Source organism: Delphinapterus leucas, chromosome 1 (assembly GCF_059928025.1).
Source record: "Delphinapterus leucas isolate spDelLeu-1000000601 "Yukka" chromosome 1, BTC_Dleu_Yukka2, whole genome shotgun sequence".
In the NCBI taxonomy this organism is placed as follows: Eukaryota; Metazoa; Chordata; class Mammalia; order Artiodactyla; family Monodontidae; genus Delphinapterus; species Delphinapterus leucas.
Window position 1 is genome coordinate 91,655,773 of NC_143129.1, and position 27,700 is coordinate 91,683,472.

The 27,700-nt window shown below is 38.1% G+C and overlaps 2 protein-coding genes across 9 annotated transcripts in view; one reads left to right on the plus strand and one right to left on the minus strand.

The window, feature by feature from the left end:
* Window positions 1-8,920, minus strand: part of CAPZA1 (capping actin protein of muscle Z-line subunit alpha 1) — a 48,171-nt gene extending 39,251 nt beyond the window's left edge. The window contains exons 1-2 of one of the 2 annotated variants that reach the window (XM_089917971.1): window positions 8,283-8,920; window positions 7,686-7,805 (exon numbers count right to left, since the gene is read on the minus strand). In XM_089917971.1, coding sequence (XP_089774097.1) covers window positions 7,686-7,805; window positions 8,283-8,321 — 159 coding nt within the window. In that variant the 5' untranslated portion in view covers window positions 8,322-8,920. The remainder of the gene's footprint in view (window positions 1-7,685; window positions 7,806-8,282) is intronic. The other variant, XM_022584065.3, reaches the window with a different exon arrangement.
* The window catches only part of ST7L (suppression of tumorigenicity 7 like), a 135,573-nt gene continuing 115,708 nt past the window's right edge, over window positions 7,836-27,700 (plus strand). Inside the window, exons 1-6 of one of the 7 annotated variants that reach the window (XM_089917934.1) lie at window positions 7,836-8,256; window positions 10,264-10,285; window positions 10,962-11,044; window positions 14,391-14,553; window positions 19,845-19,899; window positions 22,770-22,885. In XM_089917934.1, the coding sequence (XP_089774060.1) occupies window positions 8,089-8,256; window positions 10,264-10,285; window positions 10,962-11,044; window positions 14,391-14,553; window positions 19,845-19,899; window positions 22,770-22,885 (607 nt within the window). In that variant the 5' untranslated portion in view covers window positions 7,836-8,088. Of the gene's footprint in view, window positions 8,257-8,282; window positions 9,245-10,263; window positions 10,286-10,961; window positions 11,045-14,390; window positions 14,554-19,844; window positions 19,900-22,769; window positions 22,886-27,700 lie in introns of those variants that run through there. The other 6 variants (XM_089917938.1, XM_089917947.1, XM_089917944.1 and 3 more) reach the window with 6 other exon arrangements.

Consider the following 27,700-nt stretch of genomic DNA (forward strand, 5'->3'; position numbering starts at 1 on the left):
GATTCTTAACAACTGTGCCACCAGGGAAGCCCAACAATAGATGAGATTAAACAACTAAACTACATGGTATGCTAGCTAGTGATAAATGCTAAGGAGTAATAATAAAGCAGGGAAAGAGGATATAAAATGGTAGATTGGAACTGGACAGGATGATCACAGAGGGCTTCACTGAGAAGGTAATTTCGGATTAAATATCTGAAGGAAGTGAGGGATATAGAAGGAAGAGAACTCCAAAGGACAGATCAAATGCAAAGACCCATTAAGTGAGGATGTGTGGCTAGAGAGGACCAGGGGAGAATAGGTAGGAGATAAGGTCAGAGACATAAGTGGTAAAGAGGTAAATCCCAGATCATGTAGGGACTTGTAGTCAGAGTAAAAACTTTTATTCTGAAAAAGATGGGAAGCCACTGAAGGATTCTGAGCAGAGGAGTGACATATTCTGACTTACATTTTTTAACCAGATCACTCTGGGTGTTTCATTGAGGACAGACTGCCTATGGAGAGACAAAAGCAGAAGCAGGGAGACCAGAGAGGCCAGTGCAATCATCTACGTGAGAAATCATGGTGGCTTCTTCCAGAGTGGTTGAAATAGGGGTATGATGAGAAACAGCCAAGTTCTAGGTATGTTTTGAAGGCACAGCCTATAGGATTTGCTAATAGACAGTATGTGTATTGTGAGAGAAGCAGGAATCAAAGATGACACTAAACTTTTTGGCCTGAGCAACTAAAGAATGAAGGTGCCATTAACTAAGAGGGTAAAGACTGCAGGAGAAACTGCAATATGCAAATTTTTGATATATAATGACTTCCTTCCAGCCTTGTAAAATTTGTCTAGAGAAAGAAAGTCCACTGCTGTTAAAAGTTAGAAGGTGCACTACGCAAAGATCTGACTTGGTCTTGGTGTTGGATATATATCCCTACTATGGAGGAAAACACCATTAAAATGTTAGACTGTATAGTTAACATCTCTGGTTCTGACTCCATGCTTAAACTGAGAAAATTATAATTTGATTTCCTATGTATCTGATCTACTTGAAAAAAGGAATCTAAGCCCTCCTGTATTTATTAAATCAGTCGCTATCCTCCTTTTAAACATTAGTTTCATGAGCCTAGCTAATATGAGTTTGTCCCTTACTATCCTGATGAATCAAGCTTCTGAACTTAACAGGCAGAGGATTACGATATGAATGGTGGTTCTCAAGTTGCACAATAATTATTGGGAAGCTTATTAAAAATAGATTCCTGAGCACTGGTCCCCCCAAATTCTGATTCAGCTGGTCTAGGACAGAACCCAGAAATCTTGCTTTTGAAAGAAACACATAAGCAATTCTGCTGTAGGCAATAATGTTCTGAGGTTCTTAAGAAGACAAACAGTGCTCTTCTGAACTCATGTTTCTCAATACCTTCAGTTTATAACACATTTTAAATATAGAATTCTTAGTGGCATATTTGTAGAAGCTCAAAAGAGCACTATGCAAATTTGGTAGTAATTTTTTTTTCCCCTCGCTGCGGGATCTTAGTTCCTGGACCAGGAATTGAACACTGGCCCATGGCAGTGAAAGTGCAGAGTCCTAATCACTGGACCACCAGGGCATTCCCCAAATTTGGTAGTAATTATAATGCAGTCATGCCCATAAAATATCAATATTTCAGTGTCTATACAAGCATCCACATCACTATACCATTAAACTTGACTGCAGTTTAGGATTATGTCATTATTTCAGTAGAATTGTTTGCTATCTCAATTCACTACCTACTATCTACTCAAAGGAATCAAAGTGGGTAAAGGCACAGGTCTGGAAGTAGATTACCAGCAGATTGCATCTGCTCTACTATTACTAGTTCTGGACACTTGCTTATATATTTTTTAACCTGAAATGTGCCTCAGTTTACTCAACTTAAAATGGGGTAAGCAGCCTATGGGGATATTTTGAGATGAATACATTTTAATGCATAAAGTATCTAGCACATTATAAGCACTTAAATGTAACCTAGATGCAAAACAAAGAATTCACAAGGCAAAGTTCTCTCATGTTCCAATAAACCCACCACCTTTCTTTAGTGCAGCCTGGTATCATGCTGTATTCCTGTTTATACATTATATATATCACAACATACATGTCAAATGATCCACTCAACTGAACATTCCATCTCCAGAGACACTGCCCTAACAATATACATGTGCAGTTATAGCAAAGATAAATTTTATACGCTGCTCAAAATTTAGTAGTATGAAGATGGTAAATCAGTGAAAATATAGAAAGAAAAGGGGAGGCTGGAGGCAAAGAGAACAATTAAGAATGTTGTTAAAAATAATCCAAGCATAAGAAAAGGTCCTGTATGAAGAAATTGGTAATAGGAATGTGGACAGGTTAGACATACTGTTCAATGAAAAGTATACCTACCTATTTGAAAATAATAAAATAGAAATAAATACATAAAATAAAATAGAAAAGAAGCTGGTAACATTGGCTGCCGCTCAAGGGAACTGGGTGGCTGGAAAATGGGTGGGAGGGGACTTTTTTTTTTTTTTTTTTTTTTTTTTGCCGTACGCGGGCCTCTCACTGTCGTGGCCTCTCCCGTTGCGGAGCACACGCTCCGGACGCACAGGCTCAGCGGCCATGGCTCACGAGCCCAGCCACTCCGCGGCATGTGGGATCTTCCCGGACCGGGGCACGAACCCGTGTCCCCTGCATCGGCAGGCAGACTCTCAGCCACTGTGCCACCAGGGAAGCCCAGGGAGGGGACTTTTTACTCATGTCCTTTCCTACCATTTTAAGCATGTGATTATAGTTCCTATATACTCAAAATAATTTTTAAAAAAAGACTAATGGAAATGGAGGAAAAGAATCTAATGAGAGGAAGAAGAATTTACAGGACTGAAATACTAATTGAACATGAGAGGAGAGGTTAAGGATGAAAAAAGATGATGGCAGTGTTCCGACCCTATGTGACTAAAAGAGAATAATGGTGGGATGAACAGAAATGCAGAGGTTGGCAGGAGGTTCTGATAAAGGGAGAAGGGAAAATAATAATAAGTACATATTAAAATTATCACCTAGTTCAGAAATCCGTAATTAGTCAAACTGCCTATCAAAAATTATCACGACTGGGCTTCCCTGGTGGCGCAGTGGTTGAGAGTCCGCCTGACGACGCAGGGGACACGGGTTCATGCCCCGGTCCGGGAGGATCCCACATGCCGTGGAGCAGCTAGGCCCGTGAGCCATGGCCGCTGAGCCTGAGCGTCTGGAGCCTGTGCTCCGCAACGGGAGAGGCCACAACAGTGAGAGGCCCGCGTATCGAAAAAAAAAAAAAAATATCACGACTAGTTTCCCCTATCCAGGGTTTTTATTTTCAGGAGCTGATCCATATAAGGACTTTAACTTTTTATCAAAAAGATGAAGGAGTTTTCTGGAGACAGAAAAGAGCAATGACACCTGATCCTACAGTGTGTGCTTTTCTGAGCTCTAAAGGAGAGAACTTATAGAAGATGAAGGAAATACTTTTATTAGGGGTTTTTCAAGGTTCAAAGTATACATAGTCGGCCCTCTGTATCCATGGATGCCGAAACAGAGGGCTGACTGTACTACAACGTTTTATATAAGGGACTTGAGCATCCGCGGATGTTGGTATGGGGGGGGGGTGTCCTGGAACCACTACCCCACAGATACCTAGGGACAACAGTATACATACTGATTTTGATATGCAATAAGGCTTTGGAACTTTACGGTATTAGGAAAATGCTCCCAGGGGATCAAATGTTCTTAGCAGTGCCATGACAGAGCACCAGTAACGGCAGTAGATGCTCAGGCACAATGAATGCTGGAAGAGGCACCCAGAGTGTGGACACATTCTTGAACACAAGAAATACCTACAGATTACCAGAAATAATTGGGGAGGGAGAATGAGGGAGCATGAGCTGGGGAAATATAAGAATGAATGAACCTGTGATTGATTGGTCTCTTTCATACCAATAGCTTGTGCCTACACTATGTACCTGATAGTATGCTAGGCACTAGATAAAAAGACTTGCTTGCAGTAACCAAGAATTTCACAGGTTCGTTATGGGGCATGCTAGGCACTAGATAAAAAGACTTGCTTGCAGTAACCAAGAATTTCACAGGTTCGTTATGGGGCAAATGTGCCAAAGTAAACAATGACAGAAACTCCTGGAACATTTTAATGTTTCAGTTTCTTAGAGTTGTGTGTGTTTTTTTTTTAAATTAGAGTTTGAAAAAGTTCATTAAACTTTGTTCAGTCAGTCTGATCCAATTTCCCTTACCTATTTTAGAAGAAAACTTTCGAGGCCCACAGAGGTACGTGAATTTTCAAAAATCACACTGGTGACCAAAAGCATAGCAAGGAAAGGCCAAATCTCCTGAGGCTCAGAATCATTCCTTCCCACTACCCCACAATACCTCATTTATAATTCATTAAATGGATGACTCTATTCTGATTTCTTCATTCACGGATACATGTTAAAAACAGTATAGTGAAAAAAGCATGGCTTCTGAATTAGACCAACCTGGGGTCTGAATTTTTTGACAAATTACACTGCTTTGCTTAGCATTAAGGCTGGTCCTAATAAAACAGCTAGATGTTCTAGAAGAAATTATAATGAACCTACACTCCTCACCAAAGATTGGCATCTGAGTTTGTACCTGCTTAGGCTTTATGCTCCTGTCCAAGGATTTTGTAACAGATCATATGAATACTACTCAGCAAAGCTAACAGAAGAGAAGATTTAAAAATGGTAGTATTAATTCTAGTCAACGACTTATCACAAAATAGCCATGGCAATTAAGCTTTAGGGTTTATTTCGCCCTGTAAGGGTAATAACTCACCTAAATTAAAGGGGTAACACATCATCAAGGAAATCCACTTTAAAAGTATAAATATTTTTCATGAGCTCTAACAGAGCCCTCAAATTTCAGTATCTATTTACAACATTTTCCACCCCTCTCCTAGATAATTCTGATAAACCCATTTCTCAAAAAGTGCCTTAAAGACGGTATTGTCTAAACTAAAAGCAAAGGGATCCATTTTTCAGTTATGGTACTTTTGAAGTTGTACACAAATATTCTACTAGTTAGGTTGAAGGGAAAAAAATGTGCTATTAGCACTTTTTTCAGCCCTAAAATTCAGTCTGCATTTATGTTTTAAAAATGCTGAATCATGAAATAAAGGAAACAGTCAGTACAAAGAATCCAAACACATAGTTCACCTCATACCTCAAGCTTCCTAATTATGGCATCTTTTCATTTTGGAACCAAGTAACTGAAGAGTCTAAGTAACTAGGGGAGTAGAGCTCATTCTCAGAAACTGAACTTGAAGATAAAACTAAAAGTAGTTATTTCTGCAAGTTATTATACTTTCAACTTCCTGTTTTATTTAGGCACCTCATCATGACCATTTCAGGTAACAATGCAGAAGTTAAAAAACCCAACTTCCTCTTTATAAAGTGATAAAAACTTCAGCAGTGGGCTTCCCTGGTGGCGCAGTGGTTGGGAGTCTGCCTGCCGATGCAGGGGACACGGCTTCGTGCCCCGGTCCGGGAGGATCCCTCGTGCCACGGAGCGGCTGGTCCCGTGAGCCGTGGCCGCTGAGCCTGCGCGTCCGGAGCCTGTGCTCCGCAACGGGAGAGGACACAGCGGTGAGAGGCCCGCGTACAGCAAAAAAAATAACAAAAAACAAAAAAACTTCAGCAGTTGGTTATGAGAATGGTTGATCTTACTAGCTTTTATAGAAATACTTGCAAGGAAACCAGAGACCATCACCACCAAATTCACCTCTGGGTTCACTGCTTTCAGAAAATGTAACAAAGATAAAAAGCAGTATTAAAATATATTTGGCATGACACACGTGTTAAAAAAAATCAAATCAAATGCAGTTGAGGTCTTAGTTAAAATTTTAAAAAAATGAAAACTTCACGGTTCCTTCGAGGAAGAGTCAATATACAAACTAAGCCTGAAAATATCTTGTTTGTAATAGTGCCTTGGTTATGAAAGTTTTGTACAACAAGAATCTCGCTTAAGGGTCACTTATTGTTTATGAATGCTAAGACATTCATATCAACAAGTCTTTTTGGAAAAATACTTTTTCAATTCTTGAATTCAGTTAAAAGGCATCAGAAGCCTGGAGGAAAAGGGGTCAAGGTAGGTATAAAACTGAAGGAGAATTTAAGTAATCTTACAAGTCAAAGCCCTTTCTTTTTACTTATTGATCCACAACAGAGAAATACAGATCACTTCATCTCTGGGAATAAAAATCTAACAAAATTTCAGTAATCCCAAATCATATGGATTTATTATATGAGATTTTTTTATATCAGCTATTCTTAATTATCTCACTAATGAAAACAATGTAGTTTATCTAAAACCTGTTCACTGAATATAAAATTCATCAACATTTTTTGGCAGTAGATTTACCTTACTAATTATGATTTGCTTGCTTTGTCATTACTAAAATTAAACAGCAAAAGAAGTATGCTGGGATATAAGAGAAAACTGGTCGGAGATCTGCTATTACAAAATCAAGGCTGTTAATGTTACTAATTTGAACACTGTCAATATCCAAAGACATCTTTACACTTTGAAATACATATTTTCCCCCCAAGTTTAATTAGAAAGGCATTCTACCCCTGTGTCAAAAACAAAAACCCAACACTGGTAAACTTCAAAGTTTATTACCTTAAATTCTTAGTGAAATTTTGCTGTAACAGTATTTTTGCTTAAAGTAAGAGGACCATCAGTTGGGCTAACAAATGTTTTGTTATCCCATGATTTTCACTGTAACTTAATTTCATGTGAATCATAACTGTTTGCCTTAGAATAAACATTTTATTATAGTTTTCTCTCTAGCATAAGTTCATATACAGTGTAAAATGCCCTTTCCCCCCCAAATCTTATACATTTATGAGAATCGATTTCCAAGTATGAGAAAATCTAATGCTGAAGTGTTGTTCAACGGCATGTGAATATTTAGCACATTCTTCAGCGTTTCAAAATGGCATGGCATATGTATATCAAATTATTCTGTACAGAGGGCTCTTGGATCATAAACAGTCCCCTTTGCCATCCCAATCTCTTTTATTAAAAGAGGAAAACCCCAGATACATTTACAGAGCATTCAAGGGTGTACATTTTGTAAAAACCACTGTGGAAAACAAAAGACATAATTCTTGTCCTTTTACAAGTTATGTAATGAACCATTGTAATTTCCATGGACTCTAAAATCTTTAACATATTTACTGAAAAGCCTGACAAACTGTTAAGAAAGGTGTGCAGTTGTCAGGAAAAAAGTTATTCCACCTAAGGTGAAATATTCTCTTGTATTTAAGACACTTTTAAAGAAATTAAGTGTACAAATTACTCAGTGTCAAGTTCAACTATAATCAAAAAGATACCACACTGGAGCACCAAAGAAGGCAGGATGCTTTGTCCAGACTTGAATGTGTTAACATGAAGTTTATATGCTACATAAAACCTTTCTGGAGTTAAAAAGAAAAAATCATTGGCTAGCCTTGTTAACAAGAAATGGAAAACTATTTTTCAAAAATTATCGTTAAAAGATTGTAAGATGGAAGGGATGGAGTCACCGCGGGCGCCGTATACATACAATCAAGGGAGTGTCTACACAGAAAAGAGTGGTGTTCAAATCCTGAAGCAAATGTCCCTGAGGCTTACACATTTATTACTGCGAATTAGTTCAGCCGACAGCATGTGGGAAAAGAGGTGTGTGTGGATAGGCGGCCAACACCTTAGAGACCTCTCCCTGTCGAGAAGTCGTGACAGCAAAATCACTTCCTGAGGAAGGAGGAGCAAAAGGGAAGTTAAGAGGCCACCCTGACCAGGAAGTGACTCGCCCTAAGCTAGCCCCAATCATAGCTAAAGATGGGGGGATGGGGTGAGCCCCAGCAGCTAAAGGCGGTAAAATAACTGCTTCTTGATACGTCGCGACATCATCATCGCCCCCTCTCTTAAATACAAAAAAGAGTCCACAGTCACGATTCAATAAGGTAAAGTCTCTTCTCTCGCAGGAAGGCCACTGGGCTGTGCGTCAGGCCCGGGTGGAAAAGAGAGTTGAGGAATGGGGAACTGGGGCCACCGTGAGGCAGAGGAAAGCCCCTCAAGAGGGAAGCATCCCGACTGCGGAGAGCGTATGCCAGCAAAGGCCAAGAAGCTTCTTTCTTCTGGGGGTACTGCCGGGGTTCCCACCGCAGCCGGGTCGGGGCCCCGTTCCCCGTCCCGGGAAGAGGTAAGAGAGAGAGGCGGACCCCTTACCTTCTCCTCATCCGACACCCGATCCTCGAAGTCGGCCATCTTGGGCTGCTGTGGCCCAGCCCGGCCCTGGCGCGAGGCAGGCCGGGAAGGAGGCCGAATGATGGAATCACAGCGAAGGCCGTCTGAAAGATCCGCCCGGAAACGCCGACCGCTAGGGCGCCATGTCAGTTACGGGCGTGGGTCATGGGCCCGGGCGCCGACGCCCCAGTAAGTCGGCGTGACTTAAATGATTTTAAGTCTAATATTTTTCTCATTGAATTACATTAATTTTCCCATTCATCTATGGGACGTTGGGAGTGTGCTTCGGCTGGTATTGGCGCCCGAGCTCCGGCCGATCAAATTGCAGTCGCTACTCCTGTAGATTTTCCCAGTACCAGTGCTCTCCATGGCAGCCGAGTCCAAAGGGCTAAGTGCTGCTCCGACTCTGGAACGGTCGGTGGCTTTTTCAACCCCAGGAATGGGGTGGAAGGTGACCTTCACGCGTATGAAGGCTAAAACACTTCACTCCGGGTCACATCTTAGCCCAGTTCCTGAAGAATAGGTGCCGCTATCCGCCCCTTCCCTCCCTCGGAAGGAATAGGTAGCCCCAGTCCTTGGGCGCTCCTCCACCTTCCAAATCTTCTCGGTCGCCGTTCCCTGGGACTCTCAGCCTTCACAGAGGCCAACTTCAGGTCCGCCACTATCCCAGGATTCCCGACTCCCGGTTTCCTGCCCTCCTCCCCTCCCAACTCCCGGCGCCACCGGGAGCGGCAAGATGGCGGACGGTGACGGCTTAGGTGAAGCAACGACTGCTGCGGCGTCTCCTCCTGCCCCTGCTCCCGGCCTGAGTCCGCCGCTGGGCTGGTGGGAGCGGCTGCGGGCCGGGCTGGCGGGCACTGGGGCCTCGCTGTGGTTCGTGGCGGGGCTGGGGCTGCTTTACGCTCTGAGGGTCCCGCTGAGGCTGTGTGAGAATTTGGCAGCGGGTGAGAGGCCCAGAGCTCCCGAGGGACGGGCGGGCGTGGGGGATTGGGGGGCAGGAGAGGTGCCGGGGGCAAGGGCCAAAGGGCAGAGATTTTTCAGTATCACTGGAGGGCTTCGCAGAATGAGCCGGTGCGTGCGACCGAGTGGGTTCTTTTTCTCTTGGGCCGCTACTCCGCAGCTGACTGCCAAACCTGAGCTGCAACTACCGGCTCCTCCCTAAAGCTCTTAAGGTCCGCCCTCTCCCTTCTGTCCTCGTTTACCCGAGGAGAAGCCACCTCATAAAATGTAAGCTTCAGGTGGTAGGGCAGATGAGAGCATTTTCAGACTTGAATGCAGAATTTATACACACCTTTTGATTCTCTCGCCACTCAGCTGAGAGAACCCACACCCAGACAATAAAAATCTGAAAGAAACCAACACGATCTTAGCCAGCCATTCTCATGTTTTAAAATAGTTTTGTCAGGAAATAGTTTTCGTGATATTTTTGTCCGTTCTCTGTTTTAGGCTTTATCTTGAGTAATAAAATAGAACAGTACAGGAAGTAAAGAGAAAGAGAGCCACAAACAGCAGTGGGTTCTTTCCTTAGTTCCTTCTTTCAACATTTGTAGAGAGCTTGCTGTGTAGTGTGGGCTGAAGTTACAAAGACGTATAAGAGGTGATGATTCCCTTGGATTCTGCAAATATTATTCTTTAGCTGTAGCCAGGACAGAGTGGATGGGAGCCAGGGCCTCTTACCATGTCATTACAAATTGGCAACCTCAGATTAGAATGGAAGTATTTCTGTTATGGGATCTTTATGACTGTCAGTACTGTGTTTTATTTTTCTGTAACAAGAGAAGGCAAATGTCCCCTTTTCTATTCTGTGAAATGACATGAAAGATTGTGAGATAATATACTGAAATGTTTTGGACTTTTTAAGAACATAGTATGTAAATTCAGATGCAACTAACACACTAAAATAAGCTAGATAAATTGGCCTTCCTAGACTGTTTGAAAAGCTAATTTGGTGTTTCTGTTACAGGTTAATGAAGTGACTACTAATGGTTTGTATGCTCAGTGAAATGTTATTCATTGAGTTTATCATTTTTTTTTTACATATTAACTAGATACACCATTTAGATGAGAGTCAGTGACTTTACAGATTTTTATTTCTTTCTAAAACCCAAAGTATTTATGAGACAATTATTTGAAGTGAAGAATGTGGTCCAGGTTTTCAGTGAATCAGGTTTAGGAAGCTCTTAGTTTGCTATTCTTTTTGGGTTATTTTGCCTCTGTAGCTGACATACCAAATACACACACTGTTTCCTTCCCTCTAATTTGAAACACTGGTTTGTATCTCACCAAAATAATTAGGAAGTAATTTTAATCCTCCTTTGTAACAGTATATTTGTTCATATTATCCTTATGGAATTGCAAAAGTTCTTGTCTAAATTATGATATTCCTGGTTTTATTCTCAACAGCAAGCTAAATGATCTCATTTTGATTTGCTTATTTAACAAATCAGCAGTGTAAAATCCTACCCTTACATATGTGAAGGCATTTTAAAGATGTGATACAATGAGAATTTAAAGTAGCTTTTTAAAAATTACAATTTTCTCAAATGAATCTCATACTAGGTATTAATACTACTTATGTCCCTCCACTCATAAAGACACCTGCATATTTGTAACTTGGGTACTTATTTTTTTTAACTTTGATTTTTTTATTCTTTTTGGCAGTGACAGTATTTTTAAATTCATTGACGCCCAAATTCTATGTGGCACTTACAGGGACATCTTCTTTGATATCAGGACTAATATTTGTAAGTAGTTTCCATTTCCTTCCTTCCATTTCCTTTGGTGTTTATCTAAAAATCAAATCTCTTTAAATAGTTATTATAATAATTAAAAATACTTATAGATCAGCATTCTCAAAATTTTTCACATTCTCAAAATGTGAAAAAATATTTTAAAAAACACTGCAACTTCCTCTCCACTTTTAGAGATTGATAGTATTCATTTGTATATAAAAGACTGTTTATTGTATGTTGGGGGGTGTAGTGGGAGGTGGGTTGTGATGTAAATGCTTGCAGGCTCGGCTTAGTAACAAAAATGAGTAAAATTGGCAGAGTGTAAAAATTGAAATTTTTATTTACTTTGAAGACTGGGTAATCTGGACAGTACATGCTCCTTCTAGAAAAGGCTAAAGCTAATTGTTGCCATGTAGACTTGCAGACCAGTATTACCAGGACCAGGTCTTCCAATTTTTTCAGATGATTTCAAGAGAACCTGGATATAAAGTTTTTATAAAAATCTTCCAATACTTTAATGTTGGCAACATTGGGCAGACTAAAAATTTATCTGTCTTGAATTAGGCTTATAGGCTGCCAGTTACCTTCTCTAGAGTGTTTAAGAGCAGAGTTTATGAGACAGGCTAACCATCACTTTAGTTGTATGACTTCAAGAAAGTGAATTAACTTTTCTAAAGCTCCGATTTCCTCATCTGTACACTGGAGATAATAATAGTATCAACTTGGAAATTCCTTGGTGGTCTAGTGGTTTGGGACTCAACTCAATTAATTTTTAAAAAAATTAATTAATTAGGGCTTCCCTGCTGGCGCAGTGGTTAAGAGTCCGCCTGCCGATGCAGGGGACGCGGGTTCGTGCCCCGGTCCGGGAGGATCCCGCGTGCCGCGGAGCGGCTGGGCCCGTGGGCCGTGGCTGCTGGGCCTGCGTGTCTGGAGCCTGTGCTCTGAAGCGGGAGAGGCTGCAGCGGGGAGAGGCCCGCGTACCGCAAAAAAAAAAAAAAAAAAAAAAAAATTTAATTAATTTTTGGCTGCATTGAGTCTTCGTTACTGCGTGCAGGTTTTCTCTAGTTGTGCTAAGTGGGGGCTACTCTTCATTGCGGTGCACAGGCTTCTCATTTCAGTGGTTTCTCTTGTTGTGGAGCACGGGCTCTAGGGCAGCACACGGGCTTGTGGCTGTGGCTCGTAGGTTCTAGAGCGCAGGCTAAGTAGTTGTGGTGCACGGGCTCAATTGCTCCTCAGCGTGTGGGATCTTCCTGGACCAGGGCTTGAACCTGTGTCTCCTGCATTGGCAGGAGGATTCTCAACCACCGAGCCACCAGGGAAGCCCCAAAGGACTCCACACTTTCACTGCTGAGGCCCGGGTTGTATCCCTGGTCAGGGAATTAAGATCCCATTAGCCACCCGGTGTAGCCAAAAAAAAAAAAAGTATCAACTTAATAGTTATGAGGATTAAATGAGATAGTGTGTGTGAAAGCTTGCAACCACATGACATACACTAATGAATTTTGGCCACGTTATTCTAAGAAGTGCCACAATAAACCTGTTTAATTCAGCTTTCCCTTGCTTTATTTAACCAAGCTATCATTTTTATTTTAAAAAGATTTTAAAAATTTTTATAATCTTTATTAACATCCCTGGGAACTAGTGTTTCATAGTATAAACTTTGGAAAAATACTGCTACAGATAAAAATCTTAGGAAGTATTATGGCATGCATGGCCAATGAAATTTTTCTGTATTTTTTTCTCATCTCTAGGTGGTGCTCTATAACTATAGTAGAAATGTAAAAATAATAGCATTTATATTGGAGTGGTTTTTTGTTTTGTTTTGTTTTTTTAAATAAGGATGAACACTTGACCATTTTGTTGAAGTGAAATACCAGATGAGAAAGCAATTTTTCTCTTAAAAAAATTATTGAGGAATTCTGGGTGAAAACTCTGTTATTAAAAGCCTCAAAATTTATTGATTTATAAAGCCTACTCATAATTTAGCATATTTTGTCATAGCATATAAAAATCTAAATAAAGAAGATAAACTATCTTTAAACAGCTGATGTAGTAGAAAGAGCATTGGTCTTGGAACCAGCAGATGTAGTTTTGAGTCTTGACTGTGCCATTTACTATCTGATAACTTTGGGCAAGTCACATGAATTCTGAGTCCTAATTTCCTCATTTATAAGGAAGGGAGAAAACTTACATTTATATAATATATAACTTACATATGTAATATGTAAAAGTGTTTAAAATTTGTTGTTACTTTTTTTTAAGCCAACATTTTAAATTTACAAAACTTAAGAATTCAAGTAACATTTTAAAGGTTAAACTGTGTCATTACCCTTGAAATCTTGATGAATTTTTATGAGCAAAGTTTATTTATAATTTCTTTTACCACCTGAAATGAGAAAGCTAGTTGTGCTGCTTGTGTTATTTCTACGTGAAGAGGTAGTGTGCTTGGAAGCTTGAAGAATAGCAACAAAGCCAGTTGTTTAACTAATTATTACAAGTAAAGATTACTCTGAAAGGAGAATAAAAGAGCCAGTGGGAGTGCATAACATAGCTTTCTGTTCTGTGGAATCAGGAAAAGTTCCCTAGGACATGTCGTTTAAGCTCAGACCCAAAGGAGCCAGCAAAGGGAGTTGAAAAGGCTGGAGTATCCGAATATGAAACATTCTGCTCATTCAACACAGAGAGCTGCTTTTGATTCCTCTTCTTATAGCAATGATAAACCATGGAAACAGAAAGAAATGAATATCCTGATTTTTAAATGGTTCAGTATGGGAATCAACTTGACTCTTAACCTACATTAATAATACTGCCAAATACTGGAGTAGTACTTTGTTGTTTAAAAGCACTTACAATTCTTGTTAACCATATTTACTAGATAGGACATTGAGGCTCTGAGAGGTTAGAAGTTAACTTCCCCGAAACACACAGCTAATATATGGCTGAATTGGGAGTCAAATGTGGGCATTCTAACCCTAGTCTAGTGGTTAATCCACCATGCTAGTTGTTTCAAAATTGTTTTTCTTTTAATTATGCTACAGATAGACTAAAATGACATTATAATGAAAGTTACATTATTTATAGCTTAAACACTTCTTACTGTTTTTTAATGCTTTATTTACAGACGTATTCTAGTGTTGCCTAAGCTTGTCTGAATTTCATTACAAAGTTGTAAAAAGGCATTTTACCTTGGCTTGGCATGTGTTATCAGGGAATCTTGTGTTTGGCTTATTTTTTGGAAGGAGGGCACGTTTCAAATGCTGAATTAAACAGGAACATCTTGAGAGAATGTTTTGATTTGAGGTCATATATCTGCTGATTAATTCTATTTTAAGTGAAAGATGTTTTCTGTTTGTCACAGATATTTGAATGGTGGTACTTCCATAAGCACGGCACATCTTTTATTGAGCAAGTATCTGTAAGCCATTTGCGACCACTGATGGGAGGAACAGAAGGCAGCATTTCAGAGCCAGGTTCTCCTTCCAGCAGCAGAGAAAGTGAAACCAGCAGACAGAATTTGTCAGGTGACTACTACTGACTTAATGTGTGTTCAGAGCTGTATTGTTAAGATTGTGTTTGGCTGTGGCAGATAGAAAACTCATAACAGTAGAGAGCAGTTTGTCTTTCCTTTGAATATAGATAATCCATGGCTGACATGGAGAGCAATGATTATCAGAGACCTAGACTACTTCTATTTTGTTTGCAACCATCTCCAATGCAGTTTTTCCTTATGGTTCCAGACAGTTCCTCTGGCTTCAGCCATCATGGCCACAGTCTAGTCACAGGAAGGAGAATAAGCCAGGAGAAGACGCTTTCCCCACACCCCACCCCACAGCAACCAAGGACACTTCCGAGCAGCGTCATATACTATTTCAACTTACTTTCTACTGGTCAGACCTTTGTCATATAAACAGAACTAGCTGTAAGGGAGGCTAGAAATTGTAATCATTTTCTCAGTGTATATATGCACAGGTGATAAGGGGATCTTATTACTGATAAAGGAGAGAACAAAGACAATTAGCCATCTCTGCCAAGAGAGCAAAGTTAGGAAAAATAGTTTTTCTTCTTAGTATATTTACAAAGACATCAAAATCTGTTATTCTTGTATGGATAATCTGTTGTCATACATAAACTGTAGACTATTCCTCTATATGTATCTAGTAATTATGCAATTAGGAAAGTAAAATATTTGAAGCCAGATAGAAATCACATTTTTGGATTATTGTTTCTTTCATTTGGTATAGGTTATAATCATACAGTTAACTCATACAAATGAGTTAATTCTGCAGAATGTCATAATGTCTCATTTGTTCAGTAAGCCTAACCACTAGAGTTATATTAATTTAGTAGAAAAATACTACCTGAGTGCAGTTGCTGGCACTTTTTAGGTGTGATCAGGGCAAGTCTGTAAGAAAGAACTGTTTAAACTGAGCCCTAAAGCTTGAGTGGGGGACTTCCCCCGTGGCGTAGTGGTTAAGAACCTGCCTGCCAATGCAGGGAACGTGGGTTTGAGCCCTGGTTCGGGAAGATCCCACATGCCGTGGAGCAACAAAGCCTGTGAACCACAACTACTGAGCCTGTGCTCTAGAGCCTGGAAGCCACAACTACTGAGCCCTCGCACCACAACTACTGAAGCCTGCGCACCTAGAGCCCATGCTCTGCAGCTAGAGAAGCCACCACAATGAGAAGCCCACACACCGCAACGAAGAATAGCCTCCACTCACCACAACTAGAGAAAGCCCATGTGAAGCAACGAAGACCCAATGCAGCCATAAATAAGTAAATAAATTTAAAAAAAAAGCTTGAGTGGATGTTGACCAGGATTAGTAGGGATGAGGTTGGCAGCCATTCAGGAGTACAGGAAGGAATAATGGTAATTTTCTCTGCCCTACTCCTTTCTCCCCTTTCATGAAATAATTACGGAACTCTTAAGAATAAGGCATATTAAGATGAATATGAGGGACTTCCCTAGAGGTCCAGTGGTAAAGAATCCACCGTACAATGCAGGGGACACGGGTTCGATCCCTGGTCAGGGAACTAAGATCCTACATGCTACGGGGCAACGAAGACTGCGTGCCACAACTACTGAGCTTGCGCGCATCAACTAGAGCCTGTATGCTGCAAACTACAGAGCTCACACGCTCTGGAACCCGCATGCCACAACTACAGAGCCCGTGTGCCCTGGAGCCTGTGCACCACAACTAAAGAGAAAACCCGCATGCTGCAACTAGGGAGAAGCCCGCACACCACAACGAAGATCCTGCGTGCTGCAACTAAGACCCCATGCAGCCAAAAATTAAATAAATAAATCAATAAACAAATAATCTTAAAAAAAAAAGATGAATATGACATAGATGTGTCCCCAAGAAGCTCAGAGTCCAGTATGTAAATAATTATAACAATAATGCATTATACAGTCTTATTCCCTATTGTGAGATTGAGTATACCATTGCATAATGAAAGTGAAGATAACCTTAAGAACATTCCAGCTTAGTATAGGATACAGACATATAAATAAGTGATGGCAAAAGATACAAAAGATACTTTTATATAGTGTATGGAAGATACTATGGTGATGAAAAGAGGGAATGGTCAGTTATTCTTGGAAGGAAGGCCACAAAATGTTTCACAGAAGAGATGCATGAATTGACCTCAGAAGTGAGTCACAGTTCTCCTTTGGTTCCACTTTCTCTCCCTGGGTAGCTGCATCTCCTTCTATAGTATTATCATCCACAGACATATATATTGGGAGAACCAATGTTAACTTTCTGTCCCCAAGCTCTCTTTTATGTTCTAGACCCACATTTCTAACTCTTTGCTAGAAATCTCCACCTTTGAAGGCCCTAAGCAACCCTAAACTCATTCTGTCCAAAGTGAAACTGCTAATTATCTTCTTTTAATAGGTACCTTCCATAATCCTAAAATCTATTAATTTCCAAAATAGAAACCTTTGAGTTGTTTTAGATTATATCTCTTTTATTTCCCCTTCCTTCTCCAGACTATTGACCCTCATCGTATGCTATTGATTCCCCTCAAAAATTACCTTGACTCTGTTTTACCTCTTTTTCAACATTCAGTGTCCCATATGTAGGCCTTAGATATCTCTTTCCTGGACTATTGCTGTATATCCTAACTGGTTTCCCTGCCTATGATACTTCTCCTTTTAGTACATTCTCTCCCCTTACTATGTAAAAAAGTGGTTCTCAAATTTTTTAGATTCAGGAATTGTTTATACTCCTAAAAATTATTGAGGACCTCAAAGAGCTTTTGTTTATATATTGATTATATCCCCAATATTTACCATATTAGAAATTAAAACAAATTAAAAAATATTTATTTGTTATTTTTAAAATAACAGGAAACCCATTGCATGTTAACATAGTTCTATGAACTGAACTGTGTCTCTCCCCCACCTCAAATTCATGTGTTGAAGCTGTAACCTCTAATGTAACTATATTTGGAGGCAGGACTTTTAGGAGACAATTAAGGTTAAATGAGGTTGTAAGGGTGGGGTTCTAATGTGATAGGATTGGTAGCCTTAGGAGAAGAAGAGAGATTAATTTCTCTCTCCACTATGGGAGGAGACATGTGAGGACACAGGAAGAAGGCAGCCATCTGTAAGCCAGGAAGAGAGCTCTTACCAGAACCTAACCATGTTGGCACCCTGATTTCAGACTTCCAGACTTCAGAACTGTGAGAAAATAAATTTCTGTTGTTTAAGTCACCCACTCTATGGTATTTAGTTATGGCAGCCTCAGCTAATACACATATCATGAAAAATAATTATATTTTCCAAACCGAGAAAATTTTAATCAGAAGACTGCCATTTCTTTACATTTATTTAAATCTCTTTAATATCTAGCTTAATAAAAAATTGCTTATTCTCATATCTGCTTCTGCATTGTTGTGAAATGTTGTTTTGCTTGACATCTATGAAGAAAATCTGTTCTCACACAGATATGTAGTTGGAAAAGGGAAAAGTATTTTAATAACCTTTTCAGAAGGTTGTGGATATTCATTTTCAATACAACACCAAAATTTACTGAGGTACTTTCTTAAAGTTTAGTTGCAGTGTGGAATCTGAAGCTGTATCAGTTAACTTGTCATGTTCTGTACATTAAAATCCCTTGGTGTCCCATTTTGAATGGGTCTTTCACTTATGAATAATTTTATAAATCATGCATTGGCCATTTGGAAAATACTCGTTCCCTGAGTTATACGTGTCTTCCAAATATTGAAATATTGTATAATTTTTTAAAATGACGTTTGTTAATATCACCACTAATCTCACAGGAAAGCCTTTAAGTTGAGAAATTGTCAAGCTCATGGAAACTGATACAAGTTTTTCAAAATTCTAATATGTACTTGAAAGCTCAAGTTTTATCATTGGCAGTAAATACTACTTTTTCTTCCTTGAATTTGACAGACTCACTTTGTTCAACTTTGAGAAAATGTTTGCCAGGTATCTGTCTGAATAATCATAAATTTGTCTGTTAGTGACTCTTTCAAGTAAAAGTGAGATTCCATGAAAAAAAAAAAAAGGTCAGTCCAGCTCAAAAAACAATTGCTTATACTGGAGACAACCATCATATTTGGTTGCCTTGTTTACTGCGGTGGGGGTGAGGAATCCAATGACCACTACTTTAAAGTACCAGCAGTTTTACCAACCTTTGATTTGTACCATTAGCCCAACTTTGCAGGACTGGGACTAGCGTGAGGTTAAGTCAGGTGCTTGGGGCACAAAATTTAAGGACGCCCTTACTCTCAGGGTTGGGTTCAAGTCAACAAGTTAAAAAGGCAAACAATGTCTTAGCATTTATTATGAAACGAGTTGTTACTTTGCAGTTCCATGAATGATACTTTGAGAACTGCTGATCTAACCAAAGTCCTGATATTTGTTATTTTTCTGTTTATAAACCTTTGATGGCTTCTGATTGACTAAGGATAATGTCTAAACTCTTTACATGGTATGTAAGCCCCTTCATCAATTTCCCCCAGTCTATTTTCTAGCCTCATTTACAGCTCTCCCTCTCACCTTCTACCATGTACTCTAACCTAAGTATGCTGTGTGGTTTTCTCATACTTCTCTGCTTAGAATGTTCTTCATCTGGCAACCTTCTACTCATTTTTACAGTGGTTCAAGTTTAAATGTCACAGCCTTTCTAAAGTCTCCCCTAATTTCTCCAGAGCAAACTTAATCACTTCCTTTTTTTCTCTTGGAACAAAATATATCTCTATCATAGCACTTATCACACAGTGTAGGTGATAGTTTACATAACTAATTCTCATGCTACACTTAATTCAGTTAAGTTAGTTCCAAATGCTGTGGTTCCAGAAGTACAAAATGAGCAAAGTTTTTTTGAGCACAGGCTCCGGACGCGCAGGCTCAGTGGCCATGGCTCACGGGCCCAGCCGCTCCGCGGCATGTGGGATCTTCTCGGACCGGGGCACGAACCCGTGTCCCCTGCATCGGCATGCAGACTCTCAACCACTGCACCACCAGGGAAGCCCCTGAGCAAAGTTTTAAAAGCCCATATTTTAAAGGAGAAACTGAAAACTAGATAGTCACATTGTAATATGGTAAGTGTGGTACTTGAATTGTGAACCAAATGCTATGGAGACAGAAATAAGGGAATGACTAGATTTGGTTGTACACTGCATGACAGCAGGGGTGGTCCATGCCTTATTCATCTTTGTGCTATATGTGGCTAGCACTGTACTTAGCATACAGTGACTATACATGTTGACCAAATTAAGATTTAACTACATTTGATTAAACTGTCTTATTTTCCCCCTTTTTCTCTTTGTTTTTTAGAATGCAAGGTATGGAGAAATCCTCTAAATCTTTTCAGAGGAGCAGAATATAGGAGGTATTACATTTTGCTTTCAGTATAATTATGGCATTGGTTTTAGAATAAAAGTATTATGGAAAAATTTATTTTTACAAATATATCACAGCTCTTCTGGTTGGAGATACTGATATAAGGTAAAATGATTAGCCCAAGGTTTAATTGGCAGCATCTTGACTATGTTTACTTTTATAATCATGAGAAACATTGCTTCAAACCATATGTTTATGATATAAGTATACATTTGGCTCTTGGTTTATGGCAGAAAGCCTTTTCAAAGAATTCATGAGATTGAGAAAAAATTGCAAATGTCAGCATATTCCTGTGCACATGTGCTCAATTGCAAACTTTATTTGACGATTCACTAGAAAATATCAATCTGAATGTGAATATAAATTTCATTTGTGCAACAGTACAGAGCATAATACTTTTATATTGTATTTCGTATTGCCATTCCCTAGCTACACTATTGTGTCCATTTCTCTTCTGGGTTTTATTTTAAATGAGAAAACGACTCTTGAAACTTATGACCAGAGATACTTTACTTTTGTTTTGGAAAGGGCTGTGTTTTACCTGGAGGTAGACTGGGGCATGTTATTTAATTCATTGAACAAGAAACAGTTTATGTCTACTATGTATTGGCACTATGCAAAATGATGGGGATACAAAATAATTTAGCAGTAATCCCTGTGCGTAAGTACTTGATAGTGTAGGACAGTCACATCCTGGGAAGCCAAAGCTAGGCTTTTATGATAGATGCCATTAGCCTATATTAAGGGATTCTGCAAGAAACAGGTCCTTGAACTTCTCACTGTGTTTATTAAAAAGTTTTTAGGCTATTCTTGTTATCTTATAGTATCTACTTCATGAAAATCTTAAACAGAAATTTCTTATCTTAGTATAACGAACTCTTAATGCTTCTTTTTTGAATGATTAGTTTGTCTTAATGTAAAAGTCTAAATTGCACTGGTAATCATTGTGTGGTTCTAGGAAGCTTGGAATCATATCGTAGCCAGCCTTTAGCAAGTGTATAGAACTCTTTGGTATGAGCCATTTTATGGCCCAATCCTTGTTTTACTTTACTGAGTCTTTTAAAATTTACTGCTAATTTAAGTTATTGATACTGTGCATGTGTTTTTTAGCTGCTTTAAATCATTTTGGGATTAATGTAGATCGTTCATTTTTTTTTAATGATTTTAGAAAGTATACCAAACTTTGCTAAATGAACAAGGATTTGCTTTTTCCTTTTTCTTCATGATAATTTCTCCTAAAATAGCTAAAAACTTTAAATAGAAACTTTAAAGGCAACTTATACAATTAAATAACTTAAAATCTTTGATCATGTATATAAATAACACAATGTGCTTTTATTTTTATTTTTATTTTTTTTGCGGTACGCGGGCCTCTCACCGTTGTGGCCTCTCCCGTTGCGGAGCACAGGCTCCGGACGCGCAGGCTCAGCGGCCATGGCTCACGGGCCCAGCCACTCCGCGGCATGTGGGATCTTCCTGGACCGGGGCACGAACCCGTGTCCTCTGCATCGGCAGGCGGACTCTCAACCACTGCACCACCAGGGAAGCCCACAATGTGCTGTTAAAATGCTTTTTCTGATTATAAAATATATACATATTCATTGTTGAAAGTTGGAAAATAAAAAGATGTATGAGAAAGAAAGTAAAAAATCACCTTTTTCTACCACTAAGTGATAACTGCTATTAGTATTTCCATCCAGTCTCTCTTCTATACGCATATATAGAAACAAAACTTGAACATCATAATATATAAAATTCATTATGTGTGAATTTACCACAGAATTTCTTCAAAACATGAATTTCTTCAAAAACATGATTTTTAATAGTTGTACTGTATTCTATTATATGGAGGTACCATACATAACTTACCTACTGCTCCCCTATCCAGGTCACAGGTTATATTTCACTGTTAACATTTACTCTAGAGGGATAGCTTTATATATAAATCTTTAGCCACATATATGATTATTTCCTTAGGGTTGATTTGTAGCACTGGAATTACTGAATCAAAAGGTGTGAACAGTTTTTTTTCCCCCTTTAAGTTTTTCTTTTAATGGTGGAAAATTTCAAAAATAAAAGTAGAGAGAGTGGTGTAATGGAATTCCATATACCCATCCATCATTTAACTAGGTGTTATTTTTAAGGCTCTTGATAGATATTATCTAATTGATTTCTGGAAAAAGAAATGTAAATACCAATTTATATTTATAACAGCAATATGTGTGAGTCCTACCTCACCCTTGACAATATATATTTGCCAATTTTATAGTTGAATAGTCAAAATTAGTTATTTTAATTTGCTATTTGTTAATTACCAATGTGATTGGATATTTTAAAATGTATTTATTAGACAGTTTGTTACCTGCTATTAATTATTGAGGGTTTTAGGGGGAAATGAAAGGTAAAATTTCTAGTTTAGTAAAATCTGAAAGAAGTTTTTTTTTGCTTTTATGCTTTGAAAACCCTTTATCATCTTGACATCTAGTAAAATAATCACTTGTTTTTTTCTAGTTTCTTTGTAGTTTTACTTTTAATACTTAATTCTAATTCACTGAGAATTTATTTAAGTATACTTAAAAAAGTGTATATTTAAGTCAAATTGTTTTATCTTCAAATTCAATTTTGAAGCACTGTTTGTTGAATAATCTACCTTTTCCGTTTTGATTTTTGATGTTTTATTATTGTACTGTAAGTAGTTTGGATAGGCTATCTCTTTTGCTTTATTGATTATAATAAGCTTTTGAAACATCCTGAAATAAGATTTGTAGCAGTATATTTTTGAATTTTAAAAAGTATCTGTTGTAGCAGACAGATGCTCTCTCATGTTCAATTTACATATTTTATTGTGTTTTGGTAAAGATACACTTGGGTGACTGGTAAAGAGCCACTTACATACTATGACATGAATTTGTCAGCTCAGGACCATCAGACCTTTTTCACCTGTGACACGGACTTTTTACGTCCTTCAGACACAGGTATGTGTCATAATCTGTTCTTGGGGTAAACAGTAGTCATAAAAATTATTTTTAAAGTTTTTTAGAGTTATTATACGAAGTTACTTGGCTTGGAGTTTGCATCATTGATAAGAAACCCAGATTAAATTGAAACTAATTATGATTGTAAACTAGGTTATCGTACTTTTTTGTCTTTTATAAGATGAAATTTAAATTCTTTATAGAATTTAAAGTATTTTACAAAAATTAATTAAATTGCTTCTTTTATTACTTAGAAAACCTTTCAGATCGAATACAGCAATTGCTTATACAGAGAACAGTGTACCCAGTTTTGGTTGGGGAAGTTAACACCTATAATTACACATTAAAAAAAAAAATAAGGCAAAGTTAAACATTGGGGCACAGCATGTAGAGAAAAATGGGGTATATTTTATTCCAGTCATAAGTCAGAGATGCATATAAAGTGGTGGAAGATCATAGAAATGTCTGTGTTTAGTTCTCTCTAATATTCTCTGTAGAAGTGAGTATAGAAACTCTTAAATGTTTGGCTTAAAGACAGGGATCTTTATCACAACTATTTTGACTGCCTTCTCCCACCTTATCTATGCTTCTACTTTTATCCTTCAAAATTAAGTCTCATTCTCTGGGAAGCCTTCCCTGATCTTCTCTGCAGTTCTACAGTACTTAGTCAAAACCTCACCTTTATAATAATTTTAGTTAACTTATTCAACTGTAAACACTTATTTGTTAGTTTATCATGTTGTTTTAATGTTTGTCCTCCCTAATGATGTGTGAAACTGTGGAAATTAGGGACTATACTTGTCATCTTTGAATCCTTATCATCTAGAACACTGCCTGATATACTGTAAATATTAATATTTATTCTTTGATGGAAGTATGAATGAATGAATAGCCTTGGTGTCACAGATGTCTTAATCAATTTCAGTAATAATAGCTAACACTTGTATAACACTTATTATGCGCCAAGCACTGTTCTAAGCAATTTATATAAAGATACTAATTTAATCTTCCCAATCACTTCATGATATAGGTACTATTATCAGCCACATTTTAAATATAAAGGAACTGAGGCAAAGGGGAGACAAGTAACATTTCCTAAATCACCTAGCTAATAAATGAAAAAGCTGGGTTTCAAGCTCAAGTTTAGCTCTTAACCACTATACTATTACTGCTTCTACTCATCACATTGATAGGCAGAAGAAAATCACCAACAGTTAGGGTCTGAAAAACAGCCAGTTTTCCAACATTGAAGTGAGTTCATTGTGCTATATCTCTGCTGTATTAAATATATTCAGCATCTGTAGTAGAAGGAAACCCAAGGATCTTTGGTATGGTTACGTAAAATGGTTTAATTGCAAATCAGAGAAAAAGGAATTGCTGTATGTTTATGTGCTTAATGTTTACATTAATGGCAAAAGTATAATGTTAAGGAAATAACAGCAGTGGAAAATCAGTATTGTATGTTAACTATGAGGACTGAGGTGACTGTGGATATTAAGGCTTCACCTCCCTCTCATGGGCAGAATTGCAAACCTTGGCAGGCTTTTCAAGTAGTAACCATGGCTATCCACTAAAGCTGTGGTCTTAAAACATTTTTGTTCACATAGCTCCTAAAAGAATTTTGAAAAACTATGTATCCCTTCACACATTTTTAACTTGACATCATAAGGTTAAATAATTGCAAAGAATGTAATTTTTAACATATTACAAATATAGACATTTAAAAATAAAACTAAAATACTTTATATTTGAATGTATTTCAAGGAATCTAATGACTTGATATCCACCATGATCCATTGAAAAGTACATGAACAAATACTCTAACAGTAGTAAATTTTATATAAGTACTTTTTCTTGTTGAACTCATATCCATTCCACACCTCTGTATGATTTTATTATAATATAATTATTTTATATTTGAGAGTTTTTTAATCACACTTAAATACTTTTCCACAATAAACAGTTTTTGTATAATTTTTTTTAAATTTAAGTTTCTTTTGATCATAAAGTTCTAAATGGAATCATGTACTCTATATTTTTGTCAAATCCTTCGAGCTACATATTTGGCTCTTCCGACTTTGGAAAGAGTCCTCCATATAACTTAATTGGCTGGGTGAGTTCTCATTGTCATTCCTGTCAACTAAATCAAATCAGACTTACTTTCTGACAGAGAAGTCTGACTTCATTTTTTAATTCAAATAAACATGTTAACATGCATCCCTATGACAGCCATCTCTCTTCTGAATTCAGATTCTAAGATAGAAAGATAGATAAGTCTTAAAGCCTTGCCGTGAGCTTATCACTTGGCCGAAACAAGATTCCACTGCCTTTATTATCCCTTACTAATGCTTTATTTGCCTTATTATGAGGGTACCTTCCCTTAGGAGCAATGTATGCTTTGATAGTAAGGGGAGAAAGGGTGCTGATAAATGGAACTGATAAAAATTATCACTCCCTCCCCACTCTACAATATACTTGAAGTCAGAAATTCCAGGGGCCAGAACACTCTATTTCTAATGCTGAGCTTCACTGTTAAATAAGTAAATGGCACAAATCCCTATTATAGGTTCCTTGATTAAAAATGGTTCCTCCCAAACCCAAACTTTGAATTGTCCCTTGAGGCACATGGAGATCTTTACACTCTAGGGCAACGTACCTTGGAAAGGTTCAGGATGGGTGAAAAGTAAGCTTTTCTTTTGTAAAGTAGGAAAAGGTAATATATCTTTAGGGGGCGCACTGAGTCGGGGAGCATATGTTGGCTAGGAAGGGAAAACCAGCATGACAGACCAATCAGAGGAACATTCTTCAGGTAGATCAGTTATAGGAAAGAGTCATATATAGTTGAAGCTTTAGAAATTGATTCTCTTAAAACGGTGTGTCCCATTTTGGTCCTTGCAAAGTTTCATGTAGTACTTCTAGAGGTATGCATAATCCCAGTTAAAGACTGAACTAAACCTTATCCACAAATGATAATCCAGAAATGGACTGTTGGTTCCATATTGATCTTTTAAGATATTCACATAAAGATAATGATTTATGTCTATAGTTTTATATTAAAAAAAAGACAAACATGCCTATATGTGTGATGTGACAAATTTCTCTTGACTCTTGTCATCAGTAATTACTAAATTAATAGATTTTTTTTTTAAATAAATGTATTTATTTTATTTTCTTTATTTTTGGCTGCATTGGGTCTTCATTGCTGCGTGCAGGTTTTTCTCTAGTTGAGGAAAGCTGGGGCTACTCTTCATTGTGGTGCGTGGGCTTCTCATTGCGGTGGCTTCTCTTGTTGCGGAGCACAGGCTCTAGGCACTCGGGCTTCAGTAGTTGTGGCTCGCAGGCTCTAGAGCACAGGCTCAGTAGTTGTGGTGCACAGGCCTCACGGCATGTGAGATCTTCCCGGAGCAGGTCTCGAACCCCTGTCCCCTGCATTGGCAGGCGGATTCTTAACCACTGAACCACCAGGGAAGCCCTAAGTTAGTAGATTTTTGTTCTTATTCTATTGATTTGTTTATTTAGGACAGTGAACAAACATATTCTCAGGGCCAGCCAGCAGTGTTTTTTTGGTTAATTTGCTTTCATTGTTTTTGGTTTTTTTTTTCAACATTTAAAAAAATCAGGAGATTTAACATTAAACTCCAGATTTACAATTTTAAGTTGGGAAATACGGACCTGCATTTCCACTTGGCAGTGATTAGTTAGACCTGAGCTGTGAGTCTCTTACACAGTGCATGTGCTTTTAGTTCACTCATTTATGTTTTCTGCCTGGTCTCAAGGCATTTATATTTGTGACACATGGTCTTGGGTTGAATGGTAGTCTCTTCTGCTGGTTAGCATATTAGAATAGTATTTAACTTGAAAAATAGATAAATTTTTGATTGAATTGTTAAACTGCTTGTGTTATTTTTTAAGCATATTGAGTATTCTTAAAGAGGACAGTTGAATACTAAATGAGCATATTGCTTTAAATTATTCCTAAACCTTGTTTTAGAAGGAAGTGTATTCCTTCCTCTACTTTATTTCCCCTTTCCTCATTGGCTTAGAAATGCATTGGTTGTGAGGAATAATAAGGCTGGATAGATCATTTGAAAACATGAGAATAAGAAAAAATGCTTAATGGTGGATTAGATGACCTTACTAGAAATAGAAGAAATGCAAATGCAAATGAGATGTTTTCATGTTTTAAATTAGCAAAGATTGATACTACTCAGTGTTGTTAAGGGAGTGGGGAAATAGTCAGTCTCCTGCACTGCCTGAAAAAATGTAAATTAATACAGTCTCATTGAGAGGAGTTTGGAAATATATATCCAAAATCTTTTAAAAGATGCATACAGGGCTTCCCTGGTGGTGCAGTGGTTGAGAGTCCACTTCCCGATGCAGGGGACACGGGTTTGTGCCCCGGTCCGGGAGGATCCCACATGCCGCGGAGCGGCTGGGCCTGTGAGCCATGGCCTCTGAGCCTGCGCGTCCGGAGCCTGTGCTCCGCAACGGGAGAGGCCACAACAGTGAGAGGCCCACATCCTGCTAAATAAATAAATAAATAGATAGATAGATAGATAGATAAATAAAAACCAACTATTCTTTGGTCAGGTTTGCAAAGATAGATGTTGAAAGATGGTTATCACAATATTTCTATATTAGCAAAAAATTAATTATCCATCAAAAGAGAACTGGTTAAATAAATTACTCTATATACTTAATATGCTAGAGTACCAAATAACCATTTAAACTGTTAATAAAGATTCAGTGTCAAAATTTAACCTGAAAATATCATGTAACTTATAGAAGAGAGCCTCATCATCAAAAATGGCAAGT